The sequence below is a fragment of the Ictidomys tridecemlineatus genome, chromosome 11 (assembly GCF_052094955.1).
Source record: "Ictidomys tridecemlineatus isolate mIctTri1 chromosome 11, mIctTri1.hap1, whole genome shotgun sequence".
Taxonomy (NCBI): domain Eukaryota; kingdom Metazoa; phylum Chordata; class Mammalia; order Rodentia; family Sciuridae; genus Ictidomys; species Ictidomys tridecemlineatus.
This window is the reverse complement of record NC_135487.1, coordinates 126,785,817-126,812,719: the sequence shown is the minus strand read 5'-3', so window position 1 is coordinate 126,812,719 and position 26,903 is coordinate 126,785,817. Positions and strand designations below refer to the sequence as shown.

The following is a 26,903-nucleotide window of genomic DNA, read 5'->3' as shown; positions in this document are numbered from 1 at the left end:
GGAAAATTCCTGATGCCCACCACTCTTATAAGATTGTCTTCCCAAGAAAATATTAAATCTGCCTTAAAATATTTCATTCACGTAAACTTTTAAAGTCACTGTAAAGGTCCAAAATATAAAAAAGGAATACATTGAGCTCAATATCCCTCAAAATTTTCATCTGGACTTTAAGTTCCTGGAGTTGGGCTGGGGCTGTAGAGCTGTGATGGAACACTTGCCTCACATGTAGGAGGCACTGGGTTCATTCCTCAGCACCACATAAAAATAAATAAAATAAAGGTATTATGTCCATAAAAAATAAATAACTTTTAAAATTAATTCCTGGAGTTATGTGCAAACCTCGGAGTCTGTGTATGTATTTTTTGGTGAGGTTCTTAACTGCAATATGCTGAGTAAAAATGTTAATTTTAATGTAAGGATGGATTGTAGAAGATAAAAAAAAGAAACCACAAGCAGAATATTTATACATTTATTTATAATGAAATTATGGTCTAATTATTTACAACATATAGGAAACCAGAGGATAAGTTTATACAAAGCCAGCCTGCAAAGTATTCAAATGTGCAAAAATGACAGTTCAGTATCTCAAACTACTCCTGGTTCAGCAGACTAGCTCCTTCACTTTCACACATCAATATTTGATACAAAAAAGTTCTTTTGGCAAAACCTGTAATGCCAAGAAAAAAGGACAAGTTGCAATCTCAGTCACCAAGTCCACCATCCTATTTGGTGTAGTCAAATCTCTCTATTTTAGTTGCAAGCAGTTCTCAGAGAGACAGACCACTGTGTTTCATTTCTGTGATGAGTTCTCACCAGATTTTAGTCAAGTAGTTTTCTCTGACCCAGCTGAAGACAAGGAGCTTAGAAGGGCAATAAAAACTGCAATGGCTATGTAAGACAAATGTGCCTGAAGGTACCCGCTTTGGATCATCCCAATAAAAACTCACAATGAAAAAATAACTTCATTTTCCTAGTCAGGATCCAGCTGCATTTGACAATTTTAAATTAGTAAAATAGCATTTTCAAAAACAGAATCCAAACTGAAGCAGGGATGAGGATTTCTTAGAATTAAGTACTGAAAAGAAAAGGATGATCTTAAAATCATTTCCCCACTAATAAATAGTAAGGCTTTGTTTGTAACCAGTTATCAAAACTGACCCAACAGTAGTAAAATACAAAGAAAACTTCATTTGAGAGTAGAGGCTATTCATTTGGAAAAGGCTGGATCAGGCCAAACATCTACAGGAATGACCCTGTTGGGATGCTTCATTAGACAAGCACATTTCACCAACTGTTAAAAAGCTTCTGAGACAAATTTGTGATTCTAAGTAAACTTTAACAGATGTTAATGCCACTGCAGAAATGAGAATTTCTTAAAAAAAAAAAAAAGGAACCCCTTTAAGTAAGGGGGCACTCCACCTCTAAATTCTGCAAAGGTCCAAGATGGCTCCCAGTACAGGCCCCAGAGTCTTGTTAAATCAAATGCATGCATTATTGCTAAGAAGAGTCATCGAGGGTCAAAACTGTTCCACTGTTTCCTATGGGGCCATCCAGAATGGCATCTGTTGTTTAGCTCGTGGTTGTGATGAAGGGTATTGATATCCCAAACTCCAGCCCTGTGGAAAACTACTTGCATTTTTATGACCTCCATGTTCCTCCTCTTCATCAGATGAATCTGCAGCATAAGCCACCAAGCCAAATCCCTTCTCTGTAGTTTTCATTTTTTTTGCTGGATAATCTAGAATAGAGAAAACAACCCCAACCCCATTCCCCACCAAGGGAAAAAAAAAAAAAAAGATAATACCATAAATTCGTTAATAAAAAAAAGACGTTAATTTTAAGTGGTTAGTTGGACACCATTTTGAGGTCACAAGGTCAATGGTCACCCAAAAACGTTGAAGATCACACGAAAAACAGCATCAGCATCAGCAAATGTGAATCCACCAGAACCATGTAAGAAAACAGAGAAAGAAAAAGAAACACACAAAAAAAAAAAAAAAAGAAAAAAGAAAAAAAGGAAAGTTAGCAAATGAGTCTTTGGGGGGATGATATTCACCTTTTAGAGTTAAAAGAAAGGAAGTTAAGAAAAGAAAAATATGTATTTTCTTCTGTTCATTTTTATTATGACTACAGACAAAGAACCAAAATGACCCCATGCACCACTATGGATTTAGAGTTTGGGAATGTTGTGGCAGCCACAGGCTGCCAGGGAGATGTGCTTCAGTTCCCAATACAAAGGAAACTGATCTTTTAAAGGAAAATAAAATCTATTAAATCTGTATGAGAGCACCTCCAGGTATTGAGACGACATTAGCAATAGAATTTTGAAATGACCTACCAATTATTAGTATTTCCTAGGGTTTTAATGTCACTGATGCTACATATAAAATAAGTTGACTGATTCTTTTCTAGACACACGTCGGTTGAAAATAAAAGGCTGTAACTATACGCTGTCCTTATTAAAAAAAAAAAAGTATTCTCATTAGACAGTAGATTATAGAGGGTGGATTAAACACCTGAATGAATATCAGGTTAGGAAAACTTATAGCTTGAGTCCAGTCCTACTTAGTCCCCTGTTCCCCCAGCTCCACCTTACTCACCATGGCTCCCTGTTAAGGTCCCAGATCCATTCCTTTCATCAGACTCAGTTTTTATTCCAGTCACTGGAAAGGCTGGTGGAGGCATCAACTGCCTGTTAAAAAAATGAAAATCCGTTTGAATGCAATTTTTAACTTATCTGCTTCTAAACAGTAAAAGATATATCGCAATATTTTCCATTACTGCATCAATTACAACAAAGAAGAGTTTGATTCATGTGAGCTTTAGTACAAGCTTTAGTACACTGCAGCTCATAGCAATAACCATTACTTACACAAAATGGTGCATAAGAATGACAACTAAATGTATTTGTATAATTGATCAAACTAACTTACCTGTCCCTCTCTCGCTCTTTGCCTGAGGAACTTGCTGGCTTCGATCCTGCGCCTTCAATTTCATTCTGACTGGAGAAGCCTGTACCTAAATTAGTCATATGAATGGGTCCATGCTATGAGCAGAAAAATACAGTGGCATTAGCAAACCTACAACTGCTGTAATGACTTTAGCTCCTTAATGTAACTGTCAAGTGCCTCATCTTTCTGATAAATTGAAATAAATTAAACTGTACTATATACTCCGGATTTGGAAGATAACTGTAGCCAAGTAGGGATTTCTAGGATTTAAAGATACTACAATTCATGCTTCGTTTTGAACCAACCACCCATAATTCAACTGGTTTCTACAAAACTGTAAAAAATTTGCTGTCTTATAAAGAATGACGAGCTGGGTTTGTGGCTCAGCAGTAGAGCACTTACCTAGCACATTCAAAGCCTTGGGTTTAATCCTTAGCACCACATAAAAATAAATAAAAAATAAAGGTATTTGTCCAACTACAATTAAAAACTAAAAAACAATGATTGAAGGATTCTGGTAAGATGTATAGATGCTTCTGTTAAAACTGTACCAAAACCATGTACTTTTTAAAAAAATTATTTCTTTCTGTGGTGCTACAGATCAAACCCAGGGTCTCACACACGCTAGGCAAATGTTTTGCCACTGAGCTTCAGCCCCAACCCTTAATCTTTAACTTTATGAATGATTATGTTTGTAATTATGTGTATAAATCACTCCATTTCCAATAGGTGTGTGTAGGGGGAGTATGGGACACACCCCCCCTTAATTTAAAGGGGTAAAAAAAAAAAAAAAAACAAATTGAAAGCCAAGGTTTAGACATATTGGTATATGGATAGCTTTTGGTGAGATATGCTGCAAAGTAAGAACTATCACAGGCTTTCAAGAGTCTTGTATGAGTAAGAGAAAACAGAGTTCTATACAACTCTTTCTAGAAGTTATTCATGGTAAACTTCTCTCCAGGTGGAGAGTTGTGTATTTTCTTTTCTTTTTTAAAAATATTTTAGTTTTAGGTTTACACAATATCTTATGTGGTGCTGAGGATCGAACCCAGTGCCTCATGCATGCTAGGCGAGCATACTACCACTGAGCCACCACCCCAGCCCAAGAGTTGTGTATTTTCTTATCACAATGAACCCAAAGGCAAAACCCACCCAAAGGAAATCACACTTGCTTAAATTAATTCCTCAAGAATAAAATCCTAAACTAAATGGATTCCAGAAAGCATAAATCCCGATACTAGAAGGACAGTCAATATAGATGTAAATTTATTTCTTTCTTTAAAGGGAGAATATAGTAGGAGAATAAGATGAGGAAAGGAAAACAAGGTATTTTATTTAACCTGATATCCAAGAAGTCCAGATTCCCGTTCATCTGGTAGCTCCTCTGTGAATCGTCTCTTCTGTGCCTGGGGTTGAGTTGGGAGTGGGGGCTGGGGCTGGGGCTGGGGCTGGGGGCCAGCAGGCAAGGCAGTTTTGACAGGAGCAGCAGGAATAAAAGGACCACTCATCGGACTCTGGGACCAAAACAAACCAAGGAGGAAAAACAATGTAACACTGCTCAACTAATGAATAAGTAAATACTTATTAGAATATACTTCATGTATCACATGCAGTTTTATCTGCTTCCTATATAATTTAACAGTTTCACCCAGCCTCCCACCATCATCCTAGGGACATGAAAATAACAATCTATATACAGTTCTTTGAATTTTCATTGTGTATCTCTGAGGTATTAGGAATAAACATAACCATTAAAAAACAATAGCAACTTTAGCCACTTACTTCTGAAGTCATGAAGCAGGAACTTTCTCTTATTTAAAGCCCTTTCCTCAGATTGAACCATACATGCAGCTAATGCGTGTGGCAGAGACAACTTCATTTAGTACTACCATGGTTATTATTAAGTTGCTATAACAAGAGCAAGTTTAAGCTACGTTCAATAGCACATGTCTATAACCCTAGCTGCTCCGAAAGCTGAGGAGTTCAAAGCTAGCCAGTATAACTTAGCAAGGCCCTAAGCAACTTGGCAAAATCCTGTCTCAAAATATAAAAAGGGCTGGGGATGTGGCTCAGTGGTTAAATGACCCTGGGTTCAATCCCTGGTACTAAATCTGGCATGATGATGCATGCCTGTAATCCCAGCAGCTCAGGAAGGCTGAGGCAGGAAGATTATGAGTTCAAAGCCAGCCTCAGCAATTTAGTGAAGCCCTAAGCAACTCCATGAGACTCATCTATAAATGAAATACAAAAAAGGACTGTGGCTGTGGCTCAGTGGTTAACTGACCCTGTGTTCAATCCCTGCTTTAAAAAAAGCAAAAAAGAAGGCTGGGGCTCTTGTGGTAGACCGTAGCACGTGTTCAATTCCCAGCATAGCATAAAAAAAAAAAAAAAACCCCCACTAAATAAAGGTATTGTGTCCACCTAAAACTAAAAAAGAGCAAGTTTGACTATTTTTTTTTTTTTTTAAAGAGAGAGTGAGAGAGAGAGGGGGACAGAGAGAGAGAATTTTAACATTTATTTATTTTTTCTTAGTTCTCGGCGGACACAACATCTTTGTTGGTATGTGGTGCTGCTGAGGATCGAACCCGGGCTGCACGCAAGCTAGGCGAGCGCGCTACCGCTTGAGCCACATCCCCAGCCCCTTGACTATTTTTTTTAATATTTATTTTTTTAGTTGTAGTTGGATGCCATACTTTTATTTATTTATTTTTACGTGGTGCTGAGGATCGAACCCAGGGCCTTGCACATGCTAGGCGAATGCTCTACCGCTGAGCCACAACCCCAGCCCCTTGACTAATGTTTTAAGTAGTTATTCCAAAAAAAGAATAAAGAGTGATCAAAACACAGTATACATTAGAGATAAATAGCATTTCTAAAAGGAAAATTCACACAATCAATAACAAGCAGCTAACATTTATAGACTGTTTGGATCATCTTAGTTAATCATTACCACTCAGAGATTTTATCCTTATGACCATTTTCTTGATAGTTCAAGTTATATCCCAAGATATAACAGCTTAAAAGGGGAAAGCATGATGTACCCTGGCAACCTAACTCTAAACCTCCAGCTCTTAACTACTGTGCCATGTTGCTTCACAATTATAAAAGGGTTTCAACTCAAACTCAAGGACGACAAATCTCATATTTATTTATTTTCGTTGTACATGGACATAATTTTTTATTTATTTTTATGCAGTGCTGAGACTCGAATGCAGTGCTGAGACTCGAACGCAGTGCCTCACGCATGCTAGGCAAGCACTCCACCACTGAGCTACCCCAGTCCCAGAACCACAGATCTTTCTGAATATAAAAAGGAACCTGGCACTGTAGAGTAAACCTAAAGCATCCAAGTTTGAGGCCAGCCTGGGCAACTATGGGAGAACTTGTCTCAAAATATAAACAAAAGGCTGGGGATGTAGCTCAGTGGCAGTGTTCCTAGGTTCATTCCTCAGTATCAGAAAGAAAAAAACAACAGTACAATTTTTGACTACAGCCTGAAAACAGAATTTAGTTTACATGCTTTTGTTACAAACTGTGCAACCTTCTTCAGTGCTCACAGCCCACGGACAAGGAAGCCGGGCAATGGTTCAAGGCTGCAGTTTACTCTGGCATGGGTACACTATGAGAGGCCCACAGAGGAGGACCTGCCATAAATCCATTACCATGCTCCCATTAGTCTCTCCCATCTCCAACTGTTCTACATCACCCACATGGAAGAGCTAGACAAATCTATTCTTTTCTTAAAATTTCACTTTCTGGACTGGGGATGTGGCTCAAGCGGTAGCGTGCTCGCCTGGCATGCGTGCGGCCCGGGTTCGATCCTCAGCACCACATACCAACAAAGATGTTGTGTCCGCCGAGAACTAAAAAATAAATATTAAAAATTCTCTCTCTCTCTCTCTCCTCTCTAAAAAAAAAAAATTAAAAAATAAAAAAAATAAAATTTCACTTTCTTACATAAAAGACCTAGCAAAATTTATAATCCTGGAAAGTTCATATATCTTTTAGGCTAGGAACATTTGTCAGAAAAAGATTAGAGCTGCTAAATCAGTTCTGACCCTTCAAAGGAGGGCTGTAGCCAGCTTCCTTCTCCAAGAACTCAGTTCTACCACAAAGTTATGGGTAGGCAAACTATGATTCTGGCTTGTCAATCATTTTTGTAAATTAAGCTTTAATATAAGTATACCCACTGTTCATTCAGACAGTGTCCATAGCTGCTTTGGTGCTGTAATAACAGAATAAAGAGCAGCTGTGACAGAGACTACCTGACCCAAAAAGCCTAAAATATTTACATAAGGCTCTTTACAAAAATTTGGCCGGCCATTCCCACTTTAAGCTACTATTTGGTGACAAGACTTATGAAATTAAATTAACTCTAGGATGAGAAACAAAAATGTACACACTGTGATAAAGTATTCAGGTAGGTTAATAGTAGAAACACATAAGACAAAAGGAAAAAAAATCTCACATTACATGGAGTTATTTCTAGAAGACAACCATTTCCCCAGTTTTTTTTTCCCCCTCCTAAATCAAATGACAGCATAATGCATTCCCTGGCATCCTACCTGTCCAGTGCTAGCTGGAGGTTGCACTTGTGTTATCGGGTATTGTGTTGGCACAGGTGGGACTCCAGTGGGTAATGCTGGCAAGACTCCAGGTGCCAATGAAACAGCTGGTGGCACTATGCTTGGTACTCCATAAGGAGGTTGAACTGGCTGCTGAGGAGGGGGAACAACAGGGTAACCAGACTGATAGCCATTGGATGGATAATATGGTGGTTGAGGAGGGACACTACTTATAGCAGAGGGTTGTGTATAGCCTGAGGGGGGAAGAAAAAAAGTGTTTAATCAGCTGCAGCAGAATGAGACATTTTAGCTGAATATAAACTTAACATCTAGGGAAAAAAAAATACTGAGGCATGATTGGCTTTCCAAATTACCCTAAGTTGAAGGAACATTATTAGTGCCCTGGCACAGTTACTCTAGCTTCAAGTATCACACACAAAAATATCATTAACAAAATAGTTCTTAAACACTTCAAGATATACACACCTGGTAAAGGTACAGCAGTATTAATTTGATTCACAAATCTAGAGTACTCAGCATGAACCTAGAGAAGGAAAAACAAATCAATAATTTGAATAAGGCAGATCTACAAACTACTAAGCCACCTCATTGGAATTAGAAGCATGTATAATCCAAAATCCCCCCAAACTAGATTTAATTCTGTGGCATTAAAATCATCCAGAAAGCCAAAAAATCATAACAACGAGGAAATTTCTTTTTTTTTAAGAGAGAGAATTTTTAATATTTATTCTTTTTTTTTTTAGTTTTCTTTTTTTCGGCAGACACAACATCTTTGTTTGTATGTGGTGCTGAGGATCGAACCCAGCTGCACACACATGCTAGGCGAGCGTGCTACTGCTTGAGCCACATCCCCAGCCCAACAACGAGGAAATTTCTAAACTGCTAGTACTAGTCAGAATTAATCATATCTACTGGCTGACGTGTCCTCAAGCTCCCAATTTTCTTCAATCTCTTCTTTTTTTTTTTTTTTAAGAGAGAGTGAGAGAAGAGAGAGGGGGAGAGAATTTTTAAGATTTATTTTTTAGTTCTCAGCAGACACAACATGTCTGTGTTATTGGTATGTGGTGCTGAGGACTGAACCGGGGCCGCAAGCATGCCAGGCGAGCGCGCTACTGCTTGAGCCACATCCCCAGTCCCTTCAATCTCTTCTTTACTACAAGCATCCTATGAACTGTAATTTCATGTATTAACAAAGAACAAGGAAGTTCAAGTGTTGGTAAATCAGGTTATATGCACAAAAACAAACAACAGTTCCCCAACAAGGTACCCTTCAATACCAAAGAACACAAGGTTCAATATATTCAACAGGAAACCCAATTTTCCATTAAGTGCTACAGAAATACTATGATTTACCTTTCAGTTATTTGTTTATAGAATAAAACAAGTGGATGGGCTGGGGTTGTGGCTCAGAGGTAGAGCGTTTGCCTTGCACATGTGAGGCACTGGGTTTGATCCTCAGCCCCACATAAAAATAAACAAAGATACTGTGTCCCTCCATGACAATTAATTAACTAATTTATTTGAAAAAGATAAAGCAAGTGGAATGAATATCGAGCAACTATCCCCAAAACACTGCTACTTGGTTCTGTTTCATTATTTTTTTCCAGCTCACAGGGGTTGCCCAGACTCTAAACCAATCTTCACTACTGCTCCTGAGCAGCTGGGACAATAGGCATAGTGTCAGAGCTCTTTGTTATGCTAACATAGCCAAAGAATGCCAGTGCAACCACCAAAAAACAACTCTAGAAGGAATCAATCCTACCAGCACCTGGGTTTCAGACTCCTGGGTTGCTAAACCCTCACAGAATAAATTTCTGTTCTTTTAGTCAAGGCTATGCATAATACTTTGGTAACGCAGTCCCAGGAAACTAATACAGGTGGGAAAAAAAGTCCAATCCATTCCAAAATGGCAGCGGGTCTTGTGAATCATTATTAGACAAATATAACTGACTGTTAGGGCTGAGGATAAGTGGTAAATGTATATTAAGGAACACTTACCTAAGCACGATAGGGGCCTTGTGTGGGCACCCATTTTCAATCCCCAGCACCAAGAAGAATGAATACGTATATAGAGAAATAAATATATATAATACATATTTATATATCAGTAACTCACTGTTTGCAAGAGATTCTCACAGAGCTTCTTGGCAGCAGCCAGACCTTCTGGTTTGGGATGACTGCAAAGAAATATGAAGCAGGAATTCAAAGGAGAAAATACAACATATAACTCTGTCTCATTTTTCATGCTATTTTGTCTTTCTCTGGGCAATGATACTTCTTGGCATAAGAAATACTTAAGGTCATAAAATATTAGCTTTAACTGGAATTTATTTTAAGCTTATCATAGCTCATTTATGATCACAGACTTATATAAGACCTAAGGACCTGAATATTAAAGAGACACAGACTTAATTCAGTTATTTTTATTAACTAAATATTAAGTGATTACTCCTAGTGTTTACCTAAATCCCTAATATTATTAAGCCTTTTTGCTTGTTTGTTCTGATTCATTGTAGCCTGTTACAGTCAAAATGACAAGAATTTTGCCCGATCCATTCGTACCTGATGTAAATATACATAGGTTCAAAAGCTTCTCGGCCTGATGCTGGCTCAATGCAGCCTGAACCTTTGCCCCGTAGGAAGACTTTGGCACCTGTTTCAATCTGAATGTGCTGCAAATAGGAGCAGCCTGGACCTTCTACTTTCTCCTTCACATTAAAAGTGGGCACAGCATGTTCTAGACCCACAAATAATTTATCTTGAACATAATGCATCTGTAGGAAGAACAAAATACATCAGATTAAACAGAAAATACATAATTAAATCCTAATCCTAGGGGTGGGGATATAGCTCAGTGTTAAGAGTGTTTGCCTAGCATGTGAGGCCTTGGGTTCAAACCCCACTACTTCCCCACACAAATACATACAAAAATCCTAATACTGTAGAAAACTGTTACACAAAATATTTTAATCCCCAAAACACATTTGATCACTTCTACAAGAATACTCTACAATTTCTAATACAAATCCTATCAAAAAGCTTAATTTAAATAAAAACTCCAGATGCTGCGAGTATAACATGCCTAGCATCTCTGGGCCCTGGGTTCGATCCCCAGCACCACAAAAAAACATACAACAAAATCAGAAAACCCCTTCATATTCATGCATCTACCTTACCCACAAAATAAACACCTTATTCTATTCAACTAGAGATATTTGCAAAGCAAAAATCCAGGATCCAAATTCAAATAAACATTCACTTCCCTTCCACTGATTCAAGTCAATCAAAAATCACAGCACAGAGTGGGCTGTAAAACTGGAGTAGAATGTTGGGTCGTACAGTCAGCCCCAAAATTTTCTCCAATGAGGGCTGCTCTCTCCAACCCTTTTTTCTAGGAGGAGTGTATCAGCAAAGTCTTGCTTCATCAGACTCAGCCTTCTTGGTCCTCCAGTTGCCATGAAGTTTACAAATACAAAATTAAAACTATTTTCACGTTGTACTATGTTTATACCCTTTGCTCTTCTCAATCCCCTTCCTACATTATATCAGAATAAAAATATAGTGAGAATGTATTAGTAGCACACTAATAGGATACCAGTAGCAGATTAACTCTCAGGTCAGAATTTTAGGGGTTTTCCTTCACGCGTATTATGTTGTATAGCACATATCATTTTTATAGAAACAACAATCCCTCGCCAAAACATACCCCTGATTGGAAGGGAGGCTTCTGGCTAACAGCTGGAGACAGCTGAGTAATGGGTGCTGGTTGGTGATAGACAGTGACTGTTGCACCATTAAAAGTTGGACTTGTCCCTGTGGCAGCCTTCACCACCCCATTGGTGATAATTTCCTTGATTCGGTTTACAGCTCCTAGGGGAAAATAAAGACAGATAGTAAGTATACTAAAGAACTGAATGAACTGACTGGTGCCCAATGACAAAGACAGAAGAAATGTTCAATTATTCAAAGCACTAATCCACTTTTTAGGTTAGCCAAAATATGTGGCTCCCCATACATGCTGGTGTGTAGCTGGTAAAGACTTTAGAAGAGCCATCAGGAACAGTTTGCAGGTTTGAGATACACAGCCCCAAACTTTGTGCTTCCCCAGAAATAATGTGAGCCAAAAACACTACTTACTGTCCACTAATTCCCGTGTCTGGCCCTGAACATGAAGATATAATGGACGATCCCTACAAAGAGAAATGCAAAAGGCTGATCCCAAACTGGTCAAAAGCAAAGGAGCCAAATGGTTCACCAAAATTTTGAGGGAAAAAGGACTGGGGGGATTAGGGACTGAACCCAGAGGGGCTTTACCACTAAGCTTTATCCCCAGCCCTTTGATCTTGTAATTCTCCTGCCTCAGCCTCCCAAATTGTAAGATTACAGGTGTACACCAACATGCCTGGCATGGCCAAATCTAATTTGTAATGTTTGAACTTTACAAACAAGAAACAGGAGCTTTTGCTGGTAGTTTCTAAGAACATGGCTTTATAGCTGAGGCTATAAATTTTTCTTGTTAAATGGCCCACAGAGAGGTCAAATCTGCTCATATGGATTCATGCAAATATGGGCTTGAGTATCCAAAATAATGGGGAAAGAGTGATGATAACACATAAACTTTTAAAAGGTCCTGCATTGACTAAGAAGACACTTTAGATTCTAAAAGTCTAAAAATTTAGATTTATATAATGAAGAAAGCAGTCAACAATTACATATGGCTAAGAAATGGCAGGTTTTAAAAAAAAAATTAATAACCAAGTCCAAAACAGCAGCTAACACATTCAAAGTTAAAAGCCAATATTAAAAACACTGAATTTCCTGTTAGTGATGTAGCAGAGTGGAGAGCACAAGCTTAGCATGCTTCAGGCCGAAGGGTTAATTCCCAGCAGAAGAAAATATGTTTTAAAACAAAACAACAGCTGGGCGTGGTGACGCAGACCTGTAATCCCAGCTGCTCTGCAGGCTGAGGGAAGAGGGATGATAAATTTGAGAGAAGCCTAGAAAATTTAGCCAAGACTCTGTCCCAAAAAAAATTAAGGAGCTGGGGATGTGTCAGTGGTAGCTTGCCTAGCATATTATGAGGCACTGGATTCAATTCAGAGCATCATATATAAATAAATTAACAAAACATCTAAAAAAAAATTTATATATATATATATATATAGAAGGGATGGGGATGTAGTTTAGTGGTAGAGCACATGCTTATTACTCACCAGACCCTAGCTTCAACCACCCCCCCAGGACAGCAAGAAGAGATAGGAAAAATTTTAAAAAGGGTAAAATTTTATTTGTAATCTCAGGGACTAGGAAAACTGAGGCAGGAGGATCACAATAAGTACATAAGTTGTAACTCAATGTTCAAGGGCCTCTGGGTGCAACTGCCAGTACCACAATAAAAAATAACCAAGGCCATAGGTTCAATTGCGCGCGCGCGCGCGCACACACACACACACACACACACACACAAAACCCACAGGGCTGGGGATATAGCTCAATTGGTAGAATGCTTGCCTTACAAGCCCTGGATTCAATCACCAGAACCACAAAAAACAATAACCAAACACCCAAATCCCCCAAAACAGTGCATGGTGGTGCATAGTTGTTACCTTAACAACTCAAGAGATTGAGGCAGGAGGATTCTAAGTTGGAAGCCAGCCTCAGCAACTTAGCAAGACCTTGTCTCAATAAAAAATAAAAAGGTCTGAAAATGTAGCATGCAGCTTGGTGTTAGAATACCCTGGGTTCAATCCAGTATCACTGGTGGGAGTGGGAGTCTCATTTCTTGAATACTTGTCAACTGAAAGTAAAGCTAAAATATTAATAATGAAAGAAAAAAATCTATTCTGCTGCCGTTCCTATCCCAGTAGAATACAACAGATACTAGTATGGCAGTTATGTAAAAACATGGATGTGTAACCCATGTGATTCTACAATCTGTATACGGGGTAAAAATGGGAGTTCATAACCCACTTGAATCAAATGTATGAAATGATATGTCAAGAGCTTTGTAATAGTTTGAACAACTAATAAAAAAATTTTAAAAAAAGAAAGAAAAGGGCTGGGTAGAGAGCGGTAGCGCTCTCGCCTGGCATGCGTGCAGCCCCGGTTCGATCCTCAGCACCATATATAAACAAAGATGTGTGCCCGCCGAGAACTAAAATATTTAAATTCTCTCTCCCCCTCTTAAAAAAAAAAAAAAAAAAAGAAAGAAAAATCTAAATTGAGATTAATTGGATAATCTACAGCTAATGATCATCATTTAGTGTGTGTGTGGGGGGGGTGCTGATTAAACTCAGGGACACTTAACCATTGAGCCAGCCCTTTCAATTCTTTAAAAATTTGAGACAGGGTCTTGCTAAATTACTTAGGGCCTGGCAAGATTGCTGAGGCTGGCTTTGAACTTGGATCAATCCCAAATCACTGGGATTAAGACATGTGCCACTGCGCCAGGCTGAAATTTTATTTTAGGTACTGGGGATTGAACCCAAAGGCACTTTACCACTGAGCTAGATCTCCAGTCCTTTGTATTTTTATTTTAAGACACATTCTCACTAAGTTACTGAGGCTGGCTTTGAACCTGTGATCCTTTTGTCTCAGCCTCTCAAGCCACTGGGATTATAGGCATGCACCATCAAGCCTGACTGAACTTTTCCTTATTTAAAGGGAGGGATCAGAGATAAGGTCATGGTAAAGCCTGTGCTTAGCATACATGAAGCCCAGGTTCAATCCTAACCCATTTATGGGGGGACAAATTCCACAGGAAAAAAGTTCAGAAGCATACATGTTAAATGTTAACCATTTGGAGAGGGGTTGTGCCTCAGTGGCATGTGCTAGACCTTGGGTTCGATCCTCAGCACCACATAAAAATAATAATAAAAAAAATGTTGACCATTATTACCTTCTTGTATGATTTCTTATAATTTGTTTCTTACAATTAAAAAAAGTGAAATAAAATAGGAAAAGTGACAGAAAAATACCTGTCAACATCTTTTTTAAATTAAACTTTCAGTACCCAGGATTAAACATAGGGGCACTTTACTACATCCCCAGTCCTTTTACTTTTTTTTTCTTTCTTTTTTTTTTCTTTTTTTTTTTTTTTAGTCCTTTTACTTTTTATTTTGAGACGGGGTCTTGTGTAAATTGCCCAAGCTAACGTTAATTTATGATTCTCCTGCCGCAGTTTCCCAATTAACTGATATTACAGTCGTGCACCACCATGCCCAGCTAGCTGCCAATATTTCTCACACCTATTTAAGAAGCCCAACATTATGCTGCAAATCATGCACCCCCACTCCAAACCAAACATCCTTTACATATATTACCTAGAAATGAAAAATATGAAATGAGAGTCAAATGCCCAATCCTTCCCCAAACCAGAGGACAAGCATACACACACACCCTGGTCCCACTTTAGCTTTCTCCTCAGTTGTCATGAACCTCCCTCGAGTTGACACAGCAGCTCCACTAAGTCGGCTGATCTAAAAGAAGAAAACATTCTATTAAAAAGATTATATACACATGTCAAAAAGTCACGATACATATGAATGTATACATAATTATGAATATATAACTATGTTAATAAAAAGATGTGGTACTTAATGGATTTCAATGAAGCAAGATAAATTTCCATCACAATTCATTCATTCTATCAATCAAGGCAGAAAAAACTTCTATACCTTAAATTCTTCTTCTATGGTTTCTTAAACAAACGGGATTCACCCCATCTGTTTCATTACTGCTTCTGCAGTTAAATTAAACTCGATCTGATTTTGAAAACATGGACCCAAATCCCCCTCATAGATATTTGACTTCTACTTGAGCTCAGACATGTTTTTTTCTTTATTCACATGCCACTTTTCCCAAGAGTCCCAGTTCTTTCCCACCTCGTCTTGTGTCTGTCCTCGAGTCAGCAAGTTCCTACACGTGAGGGGCACATCATTGATTTCTACTTCAGCTACCACCAGGTCATCCTTGCTTTTATTGCTAGTTAGGCCTTTGCCAGGGGCCTGAAGCTACAAAGACAAAGAAATTAGATTATGGTGTTTATATAAAAAATAATCATTCAGTTGTCTAGTTTAAAACTATCCCTTTACTATTTCCATCATCTCTTTAATTCTTTTTTTTTTTTTTAAAGAGAGAGTGAGAGAGGGGGGAGAGAGAGAGAGAGAGAGAGAGAGAATTTTTAATATTTATTTTTTTAGTTCTCGGCGGACACAACATCTTTGTTTGTATGTGGTGCTGAGGATCGAACCCGGGCCGCACACATGCCAGGCAAGCACGCTACCGCTTGAGCCACATCCCCAGCCCCTCTTTAATTCTTTACCTATCAACACTTTTTAAATTCAGTCTTCATAAAAGATATAAAAAGGAAATAAACAATGACACCAAGTACAGACAATTTATTTGAAGGCCACCATCAAGATTTGTGACCTTGACCCTGTGTGCACTTTTATGACCCCATCATCATGGAAACTCTATGAGCTAGAAGCTGCAAAATTCTAGAAAGAAAAATTAAAGGTCCAAATTTACAGTTCAATCCAGGGACTGTACATATAGTAAAATATATAGCATAGAAAGAATGCACAAACCCATACACCTCATTCATACAATAGCCAAGTTACCTTCTGGTAACCCCTAATCACAACTCACCAAATTCAACTAATTCTCTCCTTGCAATAATCTCAAAATCCCTTCAATATGAAAAAAAAAATCTAATCTGATTTCAATTTATTTTTAAATATTTATTTTTTAGTTGCAGTTGGACACAATACCTTTATTTTAATGTGGTAGTGAACCCAGGGCCTCACATGTGTTAGGCATCTGCTCTACTACAACCCAGCCCCTAATCTGATTTCAATTTAAACCATGAACAACTCTAGAGCTGGGTCTGAATGTTACCTGGTGGGGGGGGGGCGGGGGGCGGAGGGGCTGTTCAAGAAAAATAAAGTGCTATTTTACAGCACATGCCTACCATGAGTGAGGCCCTAAGTTCGATCTCTAGAACCAGCAGAAAAAATTTAAAAATAAATAAATAAATAAGTAAAAAAAACCTTGTTTAATGTAGATGTTAGATGCATTTTTTAAATGTGGAGGCAAGCTGGGCATGGTGCATGCCTACAATCCCATCAACATGGGAGGCTAAGGCAAGAGGATCCCAAATTTGAAGCCAGGCTCAGTAATTTAGCAAGGACATAAGCAACTCAGCAAGCCGGTCTCAAAAAATAAAAAGGGTTGGGGTGTTGTTTAGTGTTCAATGGTAAAGCATCTCGGGGTTCAATTACACACACACACACACACACACACACTTCTAAAGGTAAAATATCAAAATATCAATATTGTTGGACAGAAATTTGTGATAATCAAGTGTTCTATATCTGAGCAGTCCAATGTGGTTACCATTAACCACATGTTTCTCTATAGCTCTTTAAATGTGGCTAATGTGACTAAAAAGTAGGATTTTATATTACATTTAATTTATATAGCTGTACATAACTGCAACTACCACACTGGACAGTGCCAGTATGTATCACCTATTAGAAAACTGAGGTTCAAGAAGGGATTTGGGGATAGTAAAGATGGTGGAATGTGATGGACATTATCACCCTAGATATATGTATGACTGCATATATGGTACAATGCTACATCATATACTGAGAAATGAAAAGTTGTGCTGCAATTGTGTACAATGCATCAAAAACGCATTTTGCTATCATATACACCTAATTAAATAAAGAAAACTGAGGTTCAAGATGTCAAAGCCAGGTAGTATTTCGTCTAAATCCAGTATACTTTTATATTTCATGTTGCTTCCAGGAAATTATCCAGGGGTAGAGGGGGTTGAAACCAGGAATTGAAACCAAGGCCTTGCAGGTGCTAGGCAAGTGATATAACACTAAGCTACATTCCTGGTCCTTTTTATGTTATTCTGCGATAAGTCCTACTATGTTGCCCAGGCTGGCCTTGAACTCGTGTTACTACTGCCCCAGACTCTTGAATCACTGGGATTATAAGAATGTACCACCCTGCCTCAACTATCATTTTAAAGATTAATTTTTTTTAAAGAGAGAGAGAGAGAGAGAGAGAGAGAGAGAGAGAGAGAGAGAGAATTTTTAACATTTATTTTTTTTTTTAGTTCTCGGCGGACACAACATCTTTGTTGGTATGTGGTGCTGAGGATCGAACCCGGGCCGCACGCATGCCAGGCGAGCGCGCTACCGCTTGAGCCACATCCCCAGCCCCAAAGATTAATTTTAAGAGAAAAAAAAAAATGAGTCTAAATATTCAAGTACTATTCCTTTGCCAATATGCTAATTTTGTTGTTGCAGTACTGAGACTGAACCCAGGATGTTCTTAACCATTGAACTACATCCATAGCCCTTTTTATTTATTTATTGTTTAAATTTTGAGACAGGGCCTTGCTACATTGCGCAGAATGGCCTCAACCTTTCCATTCTCCTGCCACAGGCTCTGGAGTTGCTGGAATTACAGGTGTGTGCCACCATTCCCAGCTGTCAATGTGCTTTTAATTTTTCATTTTATTCCTCAAAGACCTTAGAAAGGGATAACTGACGTATATAATCTTTGCAAATCATAAAAATACTGATTGTGTGTATGTGTGTCTGTGTGTGTGGTGTGTGCTTGGGATTGAACCCAGGGCCTTGTGCATGCAAGGCAAGCATTCTACCAACTGAGCTATATCCCTAGCCCTCCATACTGAATTTTTAATTCACTAAAATTTCTCTCCAACTCTCAGAACTTTAATATTTCAGCATCCAAACAGGTTATTTGTTTTGGCCTTACTGATAAACATTCTATAGAACTGGAAGGCTCAAAAAAATTTGCATATTCAAACACAGAACTTACATCTTCACAGGAAGGATGGAACTGTAAAGACTAATTTAAGTCAATTTTTTTTTCAAGCAGGAATTACAAGGGAAAGAGATACTATGGAACACAATTCTAGAGGCTTTCAACCAAAAAAATGAACAACCAATTGTATGAGGTGACCTTGAAGTCACCTGTGCCTGTGCCCACCATTAACAAATCTTGTATGTGTTACTTTACTCTCATGAGCCTTCCTTTGTTAACCAGTAATAATCATGATCGCAAAGATTTTCTTTTTTTTAAAGTTTACAAAGGACCCAGGTGATGATGCATGCCTATAGTCCTAGCAACTGGGGAGGCCAAGGGAGGAGGATTACAAGTTTGAGGCCAGTCTCAGCAACCTTGTGAGATTCTGTCTCAAAATATAAAATGGGATGGGGATGTAGTTCAGTACCTGGGTCAAATCCTCAGTACCCCTTCCCCCCAAAAAATGTTTAAAAAGTTCACAAAGCATATTTTGTAATTATACCACTAGCCATTATCATCATTATTCTGTACATAAATTCTTTCTTTCTATGGCTAAGTAAAAGTTTCAGGGATGGAGCTGTGGCTCAGCAGCAGAGCGCTCGCCTTGCATGTGTGAGGCCCTGGGTTCGATCCTCAGCACTACATAAAAATAAGTAAATACAATAAAGGTATTGGATCCAACTACAACTAAAAATAAATAAATAAATATTTAAAAAAAAAAAGTTTTCATCAGCTAGGTTCGGTGGTGCACACTGTAATCCCAGGGGCTTTGGAGGCTGAGACAGGACAACTTCAAGTTCAAAGCCAGCATCCGAAAAAGCAAGGTGAGACCTTATCTCTAAATAAAATACAAAATGGGGCTGGGGATGTGGCTCAGTGGTTGAGTGCCCCTGAGTTCAATCCCCAGTAACTCCCCCCACAAAAAGTTTCAATCAGACCCCTTCTAAGGGTGAGATTCTAATTATACCAGAAATTTTATAAAATAACACCCTCATAATCTATATGAAAATAACACACTAACCCAAATATAAATTATAACTATTTTAGTTCAAGTTTTATTAGATTCTAATTAGAAGCAACACTCTTAAATTCAGTTAATTTACTTGACAAACAGATTTCAGGGCTGGGGTTGTAGCTCAGCAGTAGAGCGCTCACCTAGTGCAAGGCCCTGGGTTCGATCCTCAGAACCACATAAAAATAAATAGATAAAATAAAGGCATTGTATACAACTACACCTAAAAAATAAAAAAGATTACAGAGGCTGGGGTTATGGCTCAGTGGTAGAGCGCTTGCCAAGTGCTTGCCTAGTGAGGCACTGGGTTCAATCCTCATGACCACATATAAATAAGTAAACAAAATAAAGTTCCTACAACAACAACAAAAACAGGTTACATTGCTTTTAAATGATTAAGTCAATAGAACTTGAGTGAAGCATACAAGCACAAGTTACTCAGTCCATAAATGAAACCAGCCCAATCAAAACTGCCATCTAAAATACCATCAGTAATGCTCCAAAACTAAACAATATTTAAATTACGGCATCCCTATTCTCCTTCATTAACAGTAACAAATATGAGATTACAGCATTATAAAACTCCTAAAATTGCAATTAGCCCAGACGTCGATTTTGAATACCTTCTCAGCAGCATTCTGTGTTGGTTTCAGCTTCCCTTTGGCCATGAGCATGGCATTGATCTTGGCAGCCACAGCAGCAGCAGCATCCAAGGCTCCTGAGGGAGCAGCTGTGGCACCCCCAGGACTTCCCCCACTGCTAGAGACCTCACCACCTGGGGCCGCCGGTGGGAGGAAGAGAAGTGGGGCTGGAGCAGGTTGGTCCCATTTGCTGCGGCGCCTACAGGTAGAAAAAGGAAAACATTAAGCCCTAAAGCGTTCTTGTGTACCATTCTTCCCTTACTACGCCTCAGCACCCCATTTACCGTCTTATCATGTTCCACATTCGTCTACCTCCTACCAGGTCTAAAATTCCCATCTCTCCTTAGACAAGTACAGCATTTCCTTCAAACCCCATTTCTTTTGATCCTTTCCTAAACTCTTCCCGTAACCTCAATCGAAAGACTTCTCTCGGTCCCACATGCCCTTGTTTTTTGCCTTCTCCTTGCCTCGCACTTCCATTAATTTCTGGTTCCCTTCCCCTCCGATCCTTGCCAGCCCTTTTCAGGGGCCCGAGGCCTGCTCAATACCCTTCCCCCTAAAAATCTGGCCTTCCATTAAGCTTAAGTGCCCCTCCACCCATATGCAGCTTCCCACGGTCCCTCCGCCTCTCCTATGCCCTCAAGCTCGCTACGATGCCCTCGCCCACAAAGCTTTACCCTCCAGCTCCAGGATGTGTCGCGCTCCCCGCGGACATGGCGACCGGCTCTACTCAACCACCCGCCAACTACCCCACTACCACTTTCCCGTCACTTCCGCCCCCAACGCCCTTACGCACACCCTCTTCCGGTCGCGAGGCCGAGCGGTTCCGGTAAAAATGTCGACTCCGATTGGACACTTGGTGATTTAATGGCGTCTGGAGTTTCTGAGACAAGAAAAGGTGTGACTTTCCGGCTTGCGCTTTGCCCTCAAGAAAAATGGCTGCTATGCTTAATTTAAATGCATAGCTTTCGGGCGGCGGGGGGAGTCGGTGGCTGAGCGGGCTGCCTGCGAGAATCCATCTTTGTTGTGGGCAGATTGGTAGACGAGGAGACAATACGCATGACTCAGGGAATTAAAAAGGTTTCCCCCCCCCCCCTCGAATTCTAGTGCGTTTGCGTGGCGTCTAAACCTCTACCCAGGGCGAAAGCCTTCCTGTGGCTCCCATTTCGTTTCAGTTACCTGTTAAGGGAAAGGGAAATAATTCGTTCCAAAGGTCATTTAAAGCCTCTCTGGTTTTGTTTTTCATTTCCGTGCGCCCGGCAACGTGTGTCGAGATACGCCGCCGTCTGGCCGTTCTGTAGTCGACGTGGCCGAAAAGCACGCGGGCACCGACGTAGAATAGAGTTGTATAGTAAGCATCAGGACAAGGTGCTCGGGTTGCGGAACTATTGAGAACAGGAAGTTGAACAGCCGGTTGAGGCCCAGAGAGGCCTAAGTTATGAAACGGGCTCTTCTGGGGTCTGCGACGTTTGGTTTGGCCGGCCGGCTGTCGGGGCTAGATAATGAAAAGTCGTGACTGCCAAGGCGTTTGAGTTAATACGGGAGACTAGTTTTTCTTTTTATTCCTTTTCGGTACAGGGAATTGAACCCAGGGGAGCCTTCCCACTGAGCTACATCCCCAGCCCTATTTTTTTTTTTTTTTTTTTAAATTTTGAGACAGGGTTTCGTTAAATTGCTTAGGGCCTCACTAAATTGTTGAGGCTGGCCTCCAACCTGTGAGCCTCCTCAGACTCCCAAATCCTAGGATCACAAGATGACAGGCCTTCGCCACCAAACCAGGCAAGGCCAGGGGATTTCAACATATAGGGTACCTTGGAGATGCCAGAAAATCTAGATGGAATAATAAATAATATAGAATGCTTTCTTTTTCAAAGATGTTTACATTGCAAATATGATTAATAGAATACAAATTCATTTAAAAATCGATTTATGGTGTTTTACTTTCAGTATTTAATAAATAAAATGAATTCCTTACAAAAGTCATCTATATCATGTGAACCGGCAGGTGTATACATACACACACACACACACACACGCACGCACGCACGCACGCACGACTGCCATTATATTTGGATTGTTTTTATTTTATTTTATTTTGAGACAGGGTCTTGCTAAAATGCCCAGGCTGGCCTCCTGCCTCAACCTCCCATGTCACAGGGATTTCAAGTGTATGCCACTACACCTAGTTTAACAAGAATTTTTTGCCGGGTTGGGGTTGTAGCTCAGCAGTAAAAGCACTTACTTAGCTTGTGCAAGGCTCTGGGTTCGAACCTCAGCACCACATATAAATATATAAAGTAAAAAAAAAAAGAATTTTTTGTGGGAACAGGTGTTAAATTTTAGCAATTTGGTAGGATTGATGTAATCTTGATGTATTCTTTTTTATGTATTATTACAAAAATTCTAATACTAGACTTTTTTCCCCCTGCATGTGTGTTTTTTTTTACTGCAGATTAAACTCAGGGCCATCTACCACTAAGCTATAAACCCCAGCTCTTTTGTATTTTTTCTTTGAAACAGAGTCAAAACTGAATTGCCAAGACCAATCTGGAACTTGTGATCCTCCTGCCTCAGCCTCCCAGTTACTGGAATTACAGGTACACAAAATCACCTATGTTAATGGTAGTTTTCTTAATGTTGAACACTCCTTCTATTTTCAAATAATCTTATTCATCTTGAGACATCATTCTTTTAATACAGGACCGGATTTGATTTTCTGATATTTTGTTTATGAGTTTTGCATCAGTATTCACAGGTGAGCTTTTGGTATTTTAAAAATTGTAATTGGGGCTGGGGATATGGCTCAAGTGGTAGCACGCTTGCCTAGCATGCGTGAGGCACTGGGTTCGATTCTCAGGACCATATAAAAACAAAAAATAAAGATTTTGTGTCCATCTAAAACTAAAAAAAAATAATTTTTTTTAATGTAATTGTGGGGACTAGGGATGTAGCTCAGTGATAAGAGTGTTTGCCTAGCATGGGCCAGGCCCTTGGTTCAATCCCCAGTACCCCTTCTCCTTAAAAAAATAAAGTTATGAATTTATGCTAGCTTTGAAAAATTACTTGGCAAACATTTAATTTTTTTTTCTCTTCTTTGAGTAATCTAGGGATTATTGTCCCATTTAGATTAGATTTGATGTGGGCGATGTGGCATATGCCTGTATCCCAGCAGCTTGGGAGGCTGAGGCAGGAGGATCACAAATTCAAAGCCAGCCTCAGCAACTTAACAACGCCCTAAACAACTTAGGGAGAAGTTGTTGCAAAATAAAAAGGGGTGGGGTGTGGCTTAGTGGTTAATGTACCTAGGTTCAGTCCCTGGTATGGGGATTGTGGGGGCAGGGGGGGGCGCTGGACTAGAGCTAGGGACATAGCTCAGCGGTAGAGTGCTGGACCTATATCTTATGCAAAGCCCAAGTACTGCAAGGACAACAAAGGTTAGACTGACCCGGCTTCTAAAAATCATCAGAATCTGGAAGCTTTACAGTGATCCTTGATACTTTAAAAACTTTTCAACTTCTTTTTTTTTTTTTTAACCAAATTAGATCAAGCTTATATTATGTACACGAAGAGAGTGGGCCAGTGGCTATCTCACCCAAAACCCAGGACAGAGAACAGCCCAGCTCTCAGGGAAGAAAAGGTCTTTATAGCACGAAAAGTTACAAAGGGGGTTGTCTTAGGAATTTATAGCCAACAGGGTTCTGGCAAACACAATACAAGAGCAGTTAACAGATTAATGATTTACATGGCTTGATATTTCAAGGTAGGGATTAAATTCAGATCCCAACATCATAATTTATAAGATGCTGCTGAGGTTTCAGAGAGGGGTGTTATCTGGTCATGGAGAGCCAGGCATGGGTGATCAACTTCTTATGTAGTTATTCATCTGTTCAAGATTCTTATTTTTTTAAAATAATTTTACTCATATAATTTTCTTTAAAAAAGCTCATCCATTTTACCTAGAATTTTAAATGCTTCGCTTGAAGTTTACCATAGGACCCTCACTTTTTATCATTTATATGGCTATTTCTTTTCTCTCTTTTTGGTTTTCTCTTTATTTTCCTTAGCCTGGCTAAGGTCTTGTCTATTCATAAAACCCAGCTTTTAGTTACATTCATCAATTTGTTCATTAATTCCATGTTAATTTATTTTTATCAATTATTTTTTTAAAACCAGGATTGAATCCAGGGGCACTAAACTATGAGCCATATTCTCAATCCTTTTTATTTTTTTAAGTTACTTAGGGCCTCACTAAATTACTGAGGCTGACTTTGAAGTAGCAATCTTGCCTCAGCCTCCCAAGTTGCTTGGATTACAGGTATACATCACTGCACCTGGCTATCTTTGCACTATTCTTTTTTTTTTCCAATTTTTTTCCTTTTTAATATATATATATTTTAGATGTCAATAGACCTTTATTTATTTATGTGCAGTGCTGAGGATCGAACCCAGGGCCTCACACATGCTAGGCAAGCATTCTACCACTGAGCCACAACCCCAGCCCCCTTTGCACTATTCTTGTACTTTCTCTGTAAGTCTAAAATTTTACCAAAAATTTAAAAAGGAAAAATGTTTTAAAATTTTTTGTGTGTATGGCCGGGAATTGAACCTGGAGGTGTGCTACCACTGAGCTACGTCCCCAACCCTTGTTATTTTTTCTTTTGAAACAGGGTCTCTCTAAATCCCTTAGGTTGCCAGCTGGCCTCACACATGTAATCCTCCTGCCACAGCCTTCAGAGTCACTGGAATTATAGATGTGTGCCACTGCACCCAGAACAGGAAGAAAACATTAAATAAGGCAATACATTAATAAAATAACAAACCTTTAAAGTAAAAAAGTACAGGTATTGGGGGATAGTGCAGTGATAGAACATAGTCCCTGGGTTTGATCCCCAGTATCACAGAAAGAGAAGAAAAGGGGAAAAACGGTAAAAAGGACAAACAACCGCCTGAAGCCCCTTGGGAATTGAATTGCCAGAAAAACACCAGTCTTGAACAGGTGAGTCTTGGTTCGGCTCAAATCACTGTGACGGGCATGTCTGCCTCTCCAATAAATCATGATCTCAAGTACAAGGGATAATGGCAAAAAAGAACCATTACCACAGTTAAATTCATATGAGGACATTTTCATCAGTCACCCTCTCAAGGATGATCTGAAGGGCTGGGGATGTGGCTCAAGCGGTAGCACGCTTGCCTGGCATGCGTGCGGCCTGGTTTGATCCTCAGCACCACATACAAACAAAGATTTGTCCGCCGAAAACTAAAAAAATAAATATTAAAAAAAAACTCTCTCTGTCTCTCTCTCTCAAAAAAAAAGTTAAAAAAAAAAAAAAAAGGATGATCTGAAGAGTAGTGGCAAACAGAAACTTCCTAGTAAGCAAAATTTGTGACATAATCCAATTTTCTGACCAAGGAACTCACATCGATTCAATGAACGTGGGTTGCCCAACTGGTACTGGGAACTGACTTGTCCTGTCACATACCTTGTCACCAGCTTTGACTACCCTTGCAGTGTTAATGGGGTACCTGTCAGTGTGCCTTGGGGGATGCGAAATAACCTTCAAAGTTTGACTGGTCCATAGTACTGATCTAGAGGGTTTGTCTACTTTCTCCCTTTATTTTTATGTGGTGCTGAGGATCGAACCCAGGGTCTCTCACGAGTGAGGTGAGCACTCTATCCCTGAGCTACAGCCCCAGCCCTACTTTTCTCCCTTTTAATTAAAAATTCTGCTAGGGAAAAACTATACAGCTATGGTCTGGGTAAAGATTATTTGGATTTAATTCCAGAGGCTCAGACAGTGAAAGCAAAAACAGACACACTGGATTACATCAAAGTAAAAAACTTCTTAAGAGAAAAGCAAACAATCGACAGTATGATGAAACAACCTACAGATTGGGAGAAAATATTTACAAATCACAGCTGATAAGAGGCTGATATCCAAAACACATAAGGAACTCAAACAACTCAATAGCAAGAAAATAAATGAACTGATTTTAAAATGGGCAAGAGCTGGATGCAGAGGGACATGCCTGAAATCCCAGTGACTCAGGAGGAGAGAGAGGAGGATTATAGGTTCAAGGCCAGCCTCAGTAATTTAGTGAGAAGGCCTAACAACTTAGTGAGACTCTGTCTCAAAGTGAAAACTAAAGTGGGCTGGGGAGTGCAGCTCAGTGGTAGCACCCTTGGGTTCAATTCTCAGTACCAAAAAATAATAAAAAATAAATGATGTAAAAAATAAAAAAATGGGCCTAAATAGATATTTTTCAAAAGATGATATACAAATAATCAACAAATATATGCAAAAAAGCTGAATGTCACTTATCATTAGGGAAATTCAAATTAAACCAAAATGAGATTATCTTCTCACACCTGTCAGAATAACTACTATCAAAAAGATGAAAGAGGCCTAAGGCTGTAGCTCAGTGGTAGAGCACTTGCCTAGCATGTGTGAGGCACTGGGTTCCAGTTGTCAGCACCACATAAAAATTAATAAAATAAGGTCCATCAACAACTATAAATAGGGGCTGGGGATGTAGCTCAAGTGGTAGCGTGCTCCCTGGCATGCGTGCGGCCCGGGTTCGAACCTCAGCACCACATACCAACAAAGATGTTGTGTCTGCCGAGAACTAAAAAATAAATATTAAAAAAAAAAACAAAAACAACAAGTATAAATACATTTAAATAAGGGGGGGGGCTGGGAATGTGACTCAGCAGTAGAGCATGCGCCTAGCACATGTGAGGCCCTAGGTTTCGATCCTCAGCACCACATAAAATAAATAAAGGTATTGTGTCCAACTACAACTAAAAAAAATATTAAAAAAATTTTTTTTTTTTTTTTTTTTTTTTTTTTTTTTTTTTTTTAAA

At 39.3% G+C, this 26,903-nt stretch overlaps 1 protein-coding gene, 1 long non-coding RNA gene and 2 other non-coding genes across 10 annotated transcripts; 1 reads left to right on the top strand and 3 right to left on the bottom strand.

Annotated features, from left to right (window-relative positions):
- Window positions 1-455: 455 nt before the first annotated feature.
- Khdc4 (KH domain containing 4, pre-mRNA splicing factor) lies at window positions 456-21,357 on the bottom strand. Of its 5 annotated transcripts, XM_040287694.2 has the most exons (15): window positions 21,221-21,357; window positions 20,838-20,924; window positions 20,024-20,240; window positions 15,421-15,549; window positions 14,936-15,015; window positions 11,675-11,727; window positions 11,244-11,407; window positions 10,100-10,311; window positions 9,654-9,714; window positions 8,003-8,060; window positions 7,517-7,770; window positions 4,292-4,465; window positions 2,934-3,046; window positions 2,601-2,692; window positions 456-1,738 (listed from the first exon to the last, which is right to left on the bottom strand). In XM_040287694.2, the coding sequence occupies exons 3-15, from the start codon at window positions 20,072-20,074 to the stop codon at window positions 1,539-1,541; spliced, it is 1,641 nt and encodes a 546-aa protein (XP_040143628.2). In that variant the 5' UTR covers window positions 20,075-20,240; window positions 20,838-20,924; window positions 21,221-21,357; the 3' UTR covers window positions 456-1,538. The 5 variants fall into 5 exon arrangements, with proteins under 5 accessions (XP_040143628.2, XP_005331424.2, XP_040143625.2 ...); XM_005331367.4 differs by lacking the exons at window positions 20,838-20,924; window positions 21,221-21,357 and adding an exon at window positions 20,719-20,827; XM_040287691.2 differs by lacking the exons at window positions 20,838-20,924; window positions 21,221-21,357 and adding an exon at window positions 20,326-20,602.
- LOC120891074 (small nucleolar RNA SNORA42/SNORA80 family) lies at window positions 6,482-6,618 on the bottom strand. The gene has a single exon (XR_005735506.1). It is a non-coding gene; the product is annotated as a small nucleolar RNA SNORA42/SNORA80 family (small nucleolar RNA).
- On the bottom strand, window positions 10,861-10,989 carry LOC120891083 (small Cajal body-specific RNA 4). Its single transcript, XR_005735513.1, has one exon.
- Window positions 21,254-26,903, top strand: LOC144368476 (uncharacterized). 3 transcript variants are annotated; one of them, XR_013428235.1, is made up of 3 exons: window positions 21,254-21,392; window positions 22,562-22,638; window positions 22,742-26,903. It is a non-coding gene; the product is annotated as an uncharacterized LOC144368476 (long non-coding RNA). The 3 variants fall into 3 exon arrangements; XR_013428236.1 differs by having other exon boundaries at window positions 22,562-22,796; window positions 24,709-26,903; XR_013428234.1 differs by having other exon boundaries at window positions 22,562-26,903.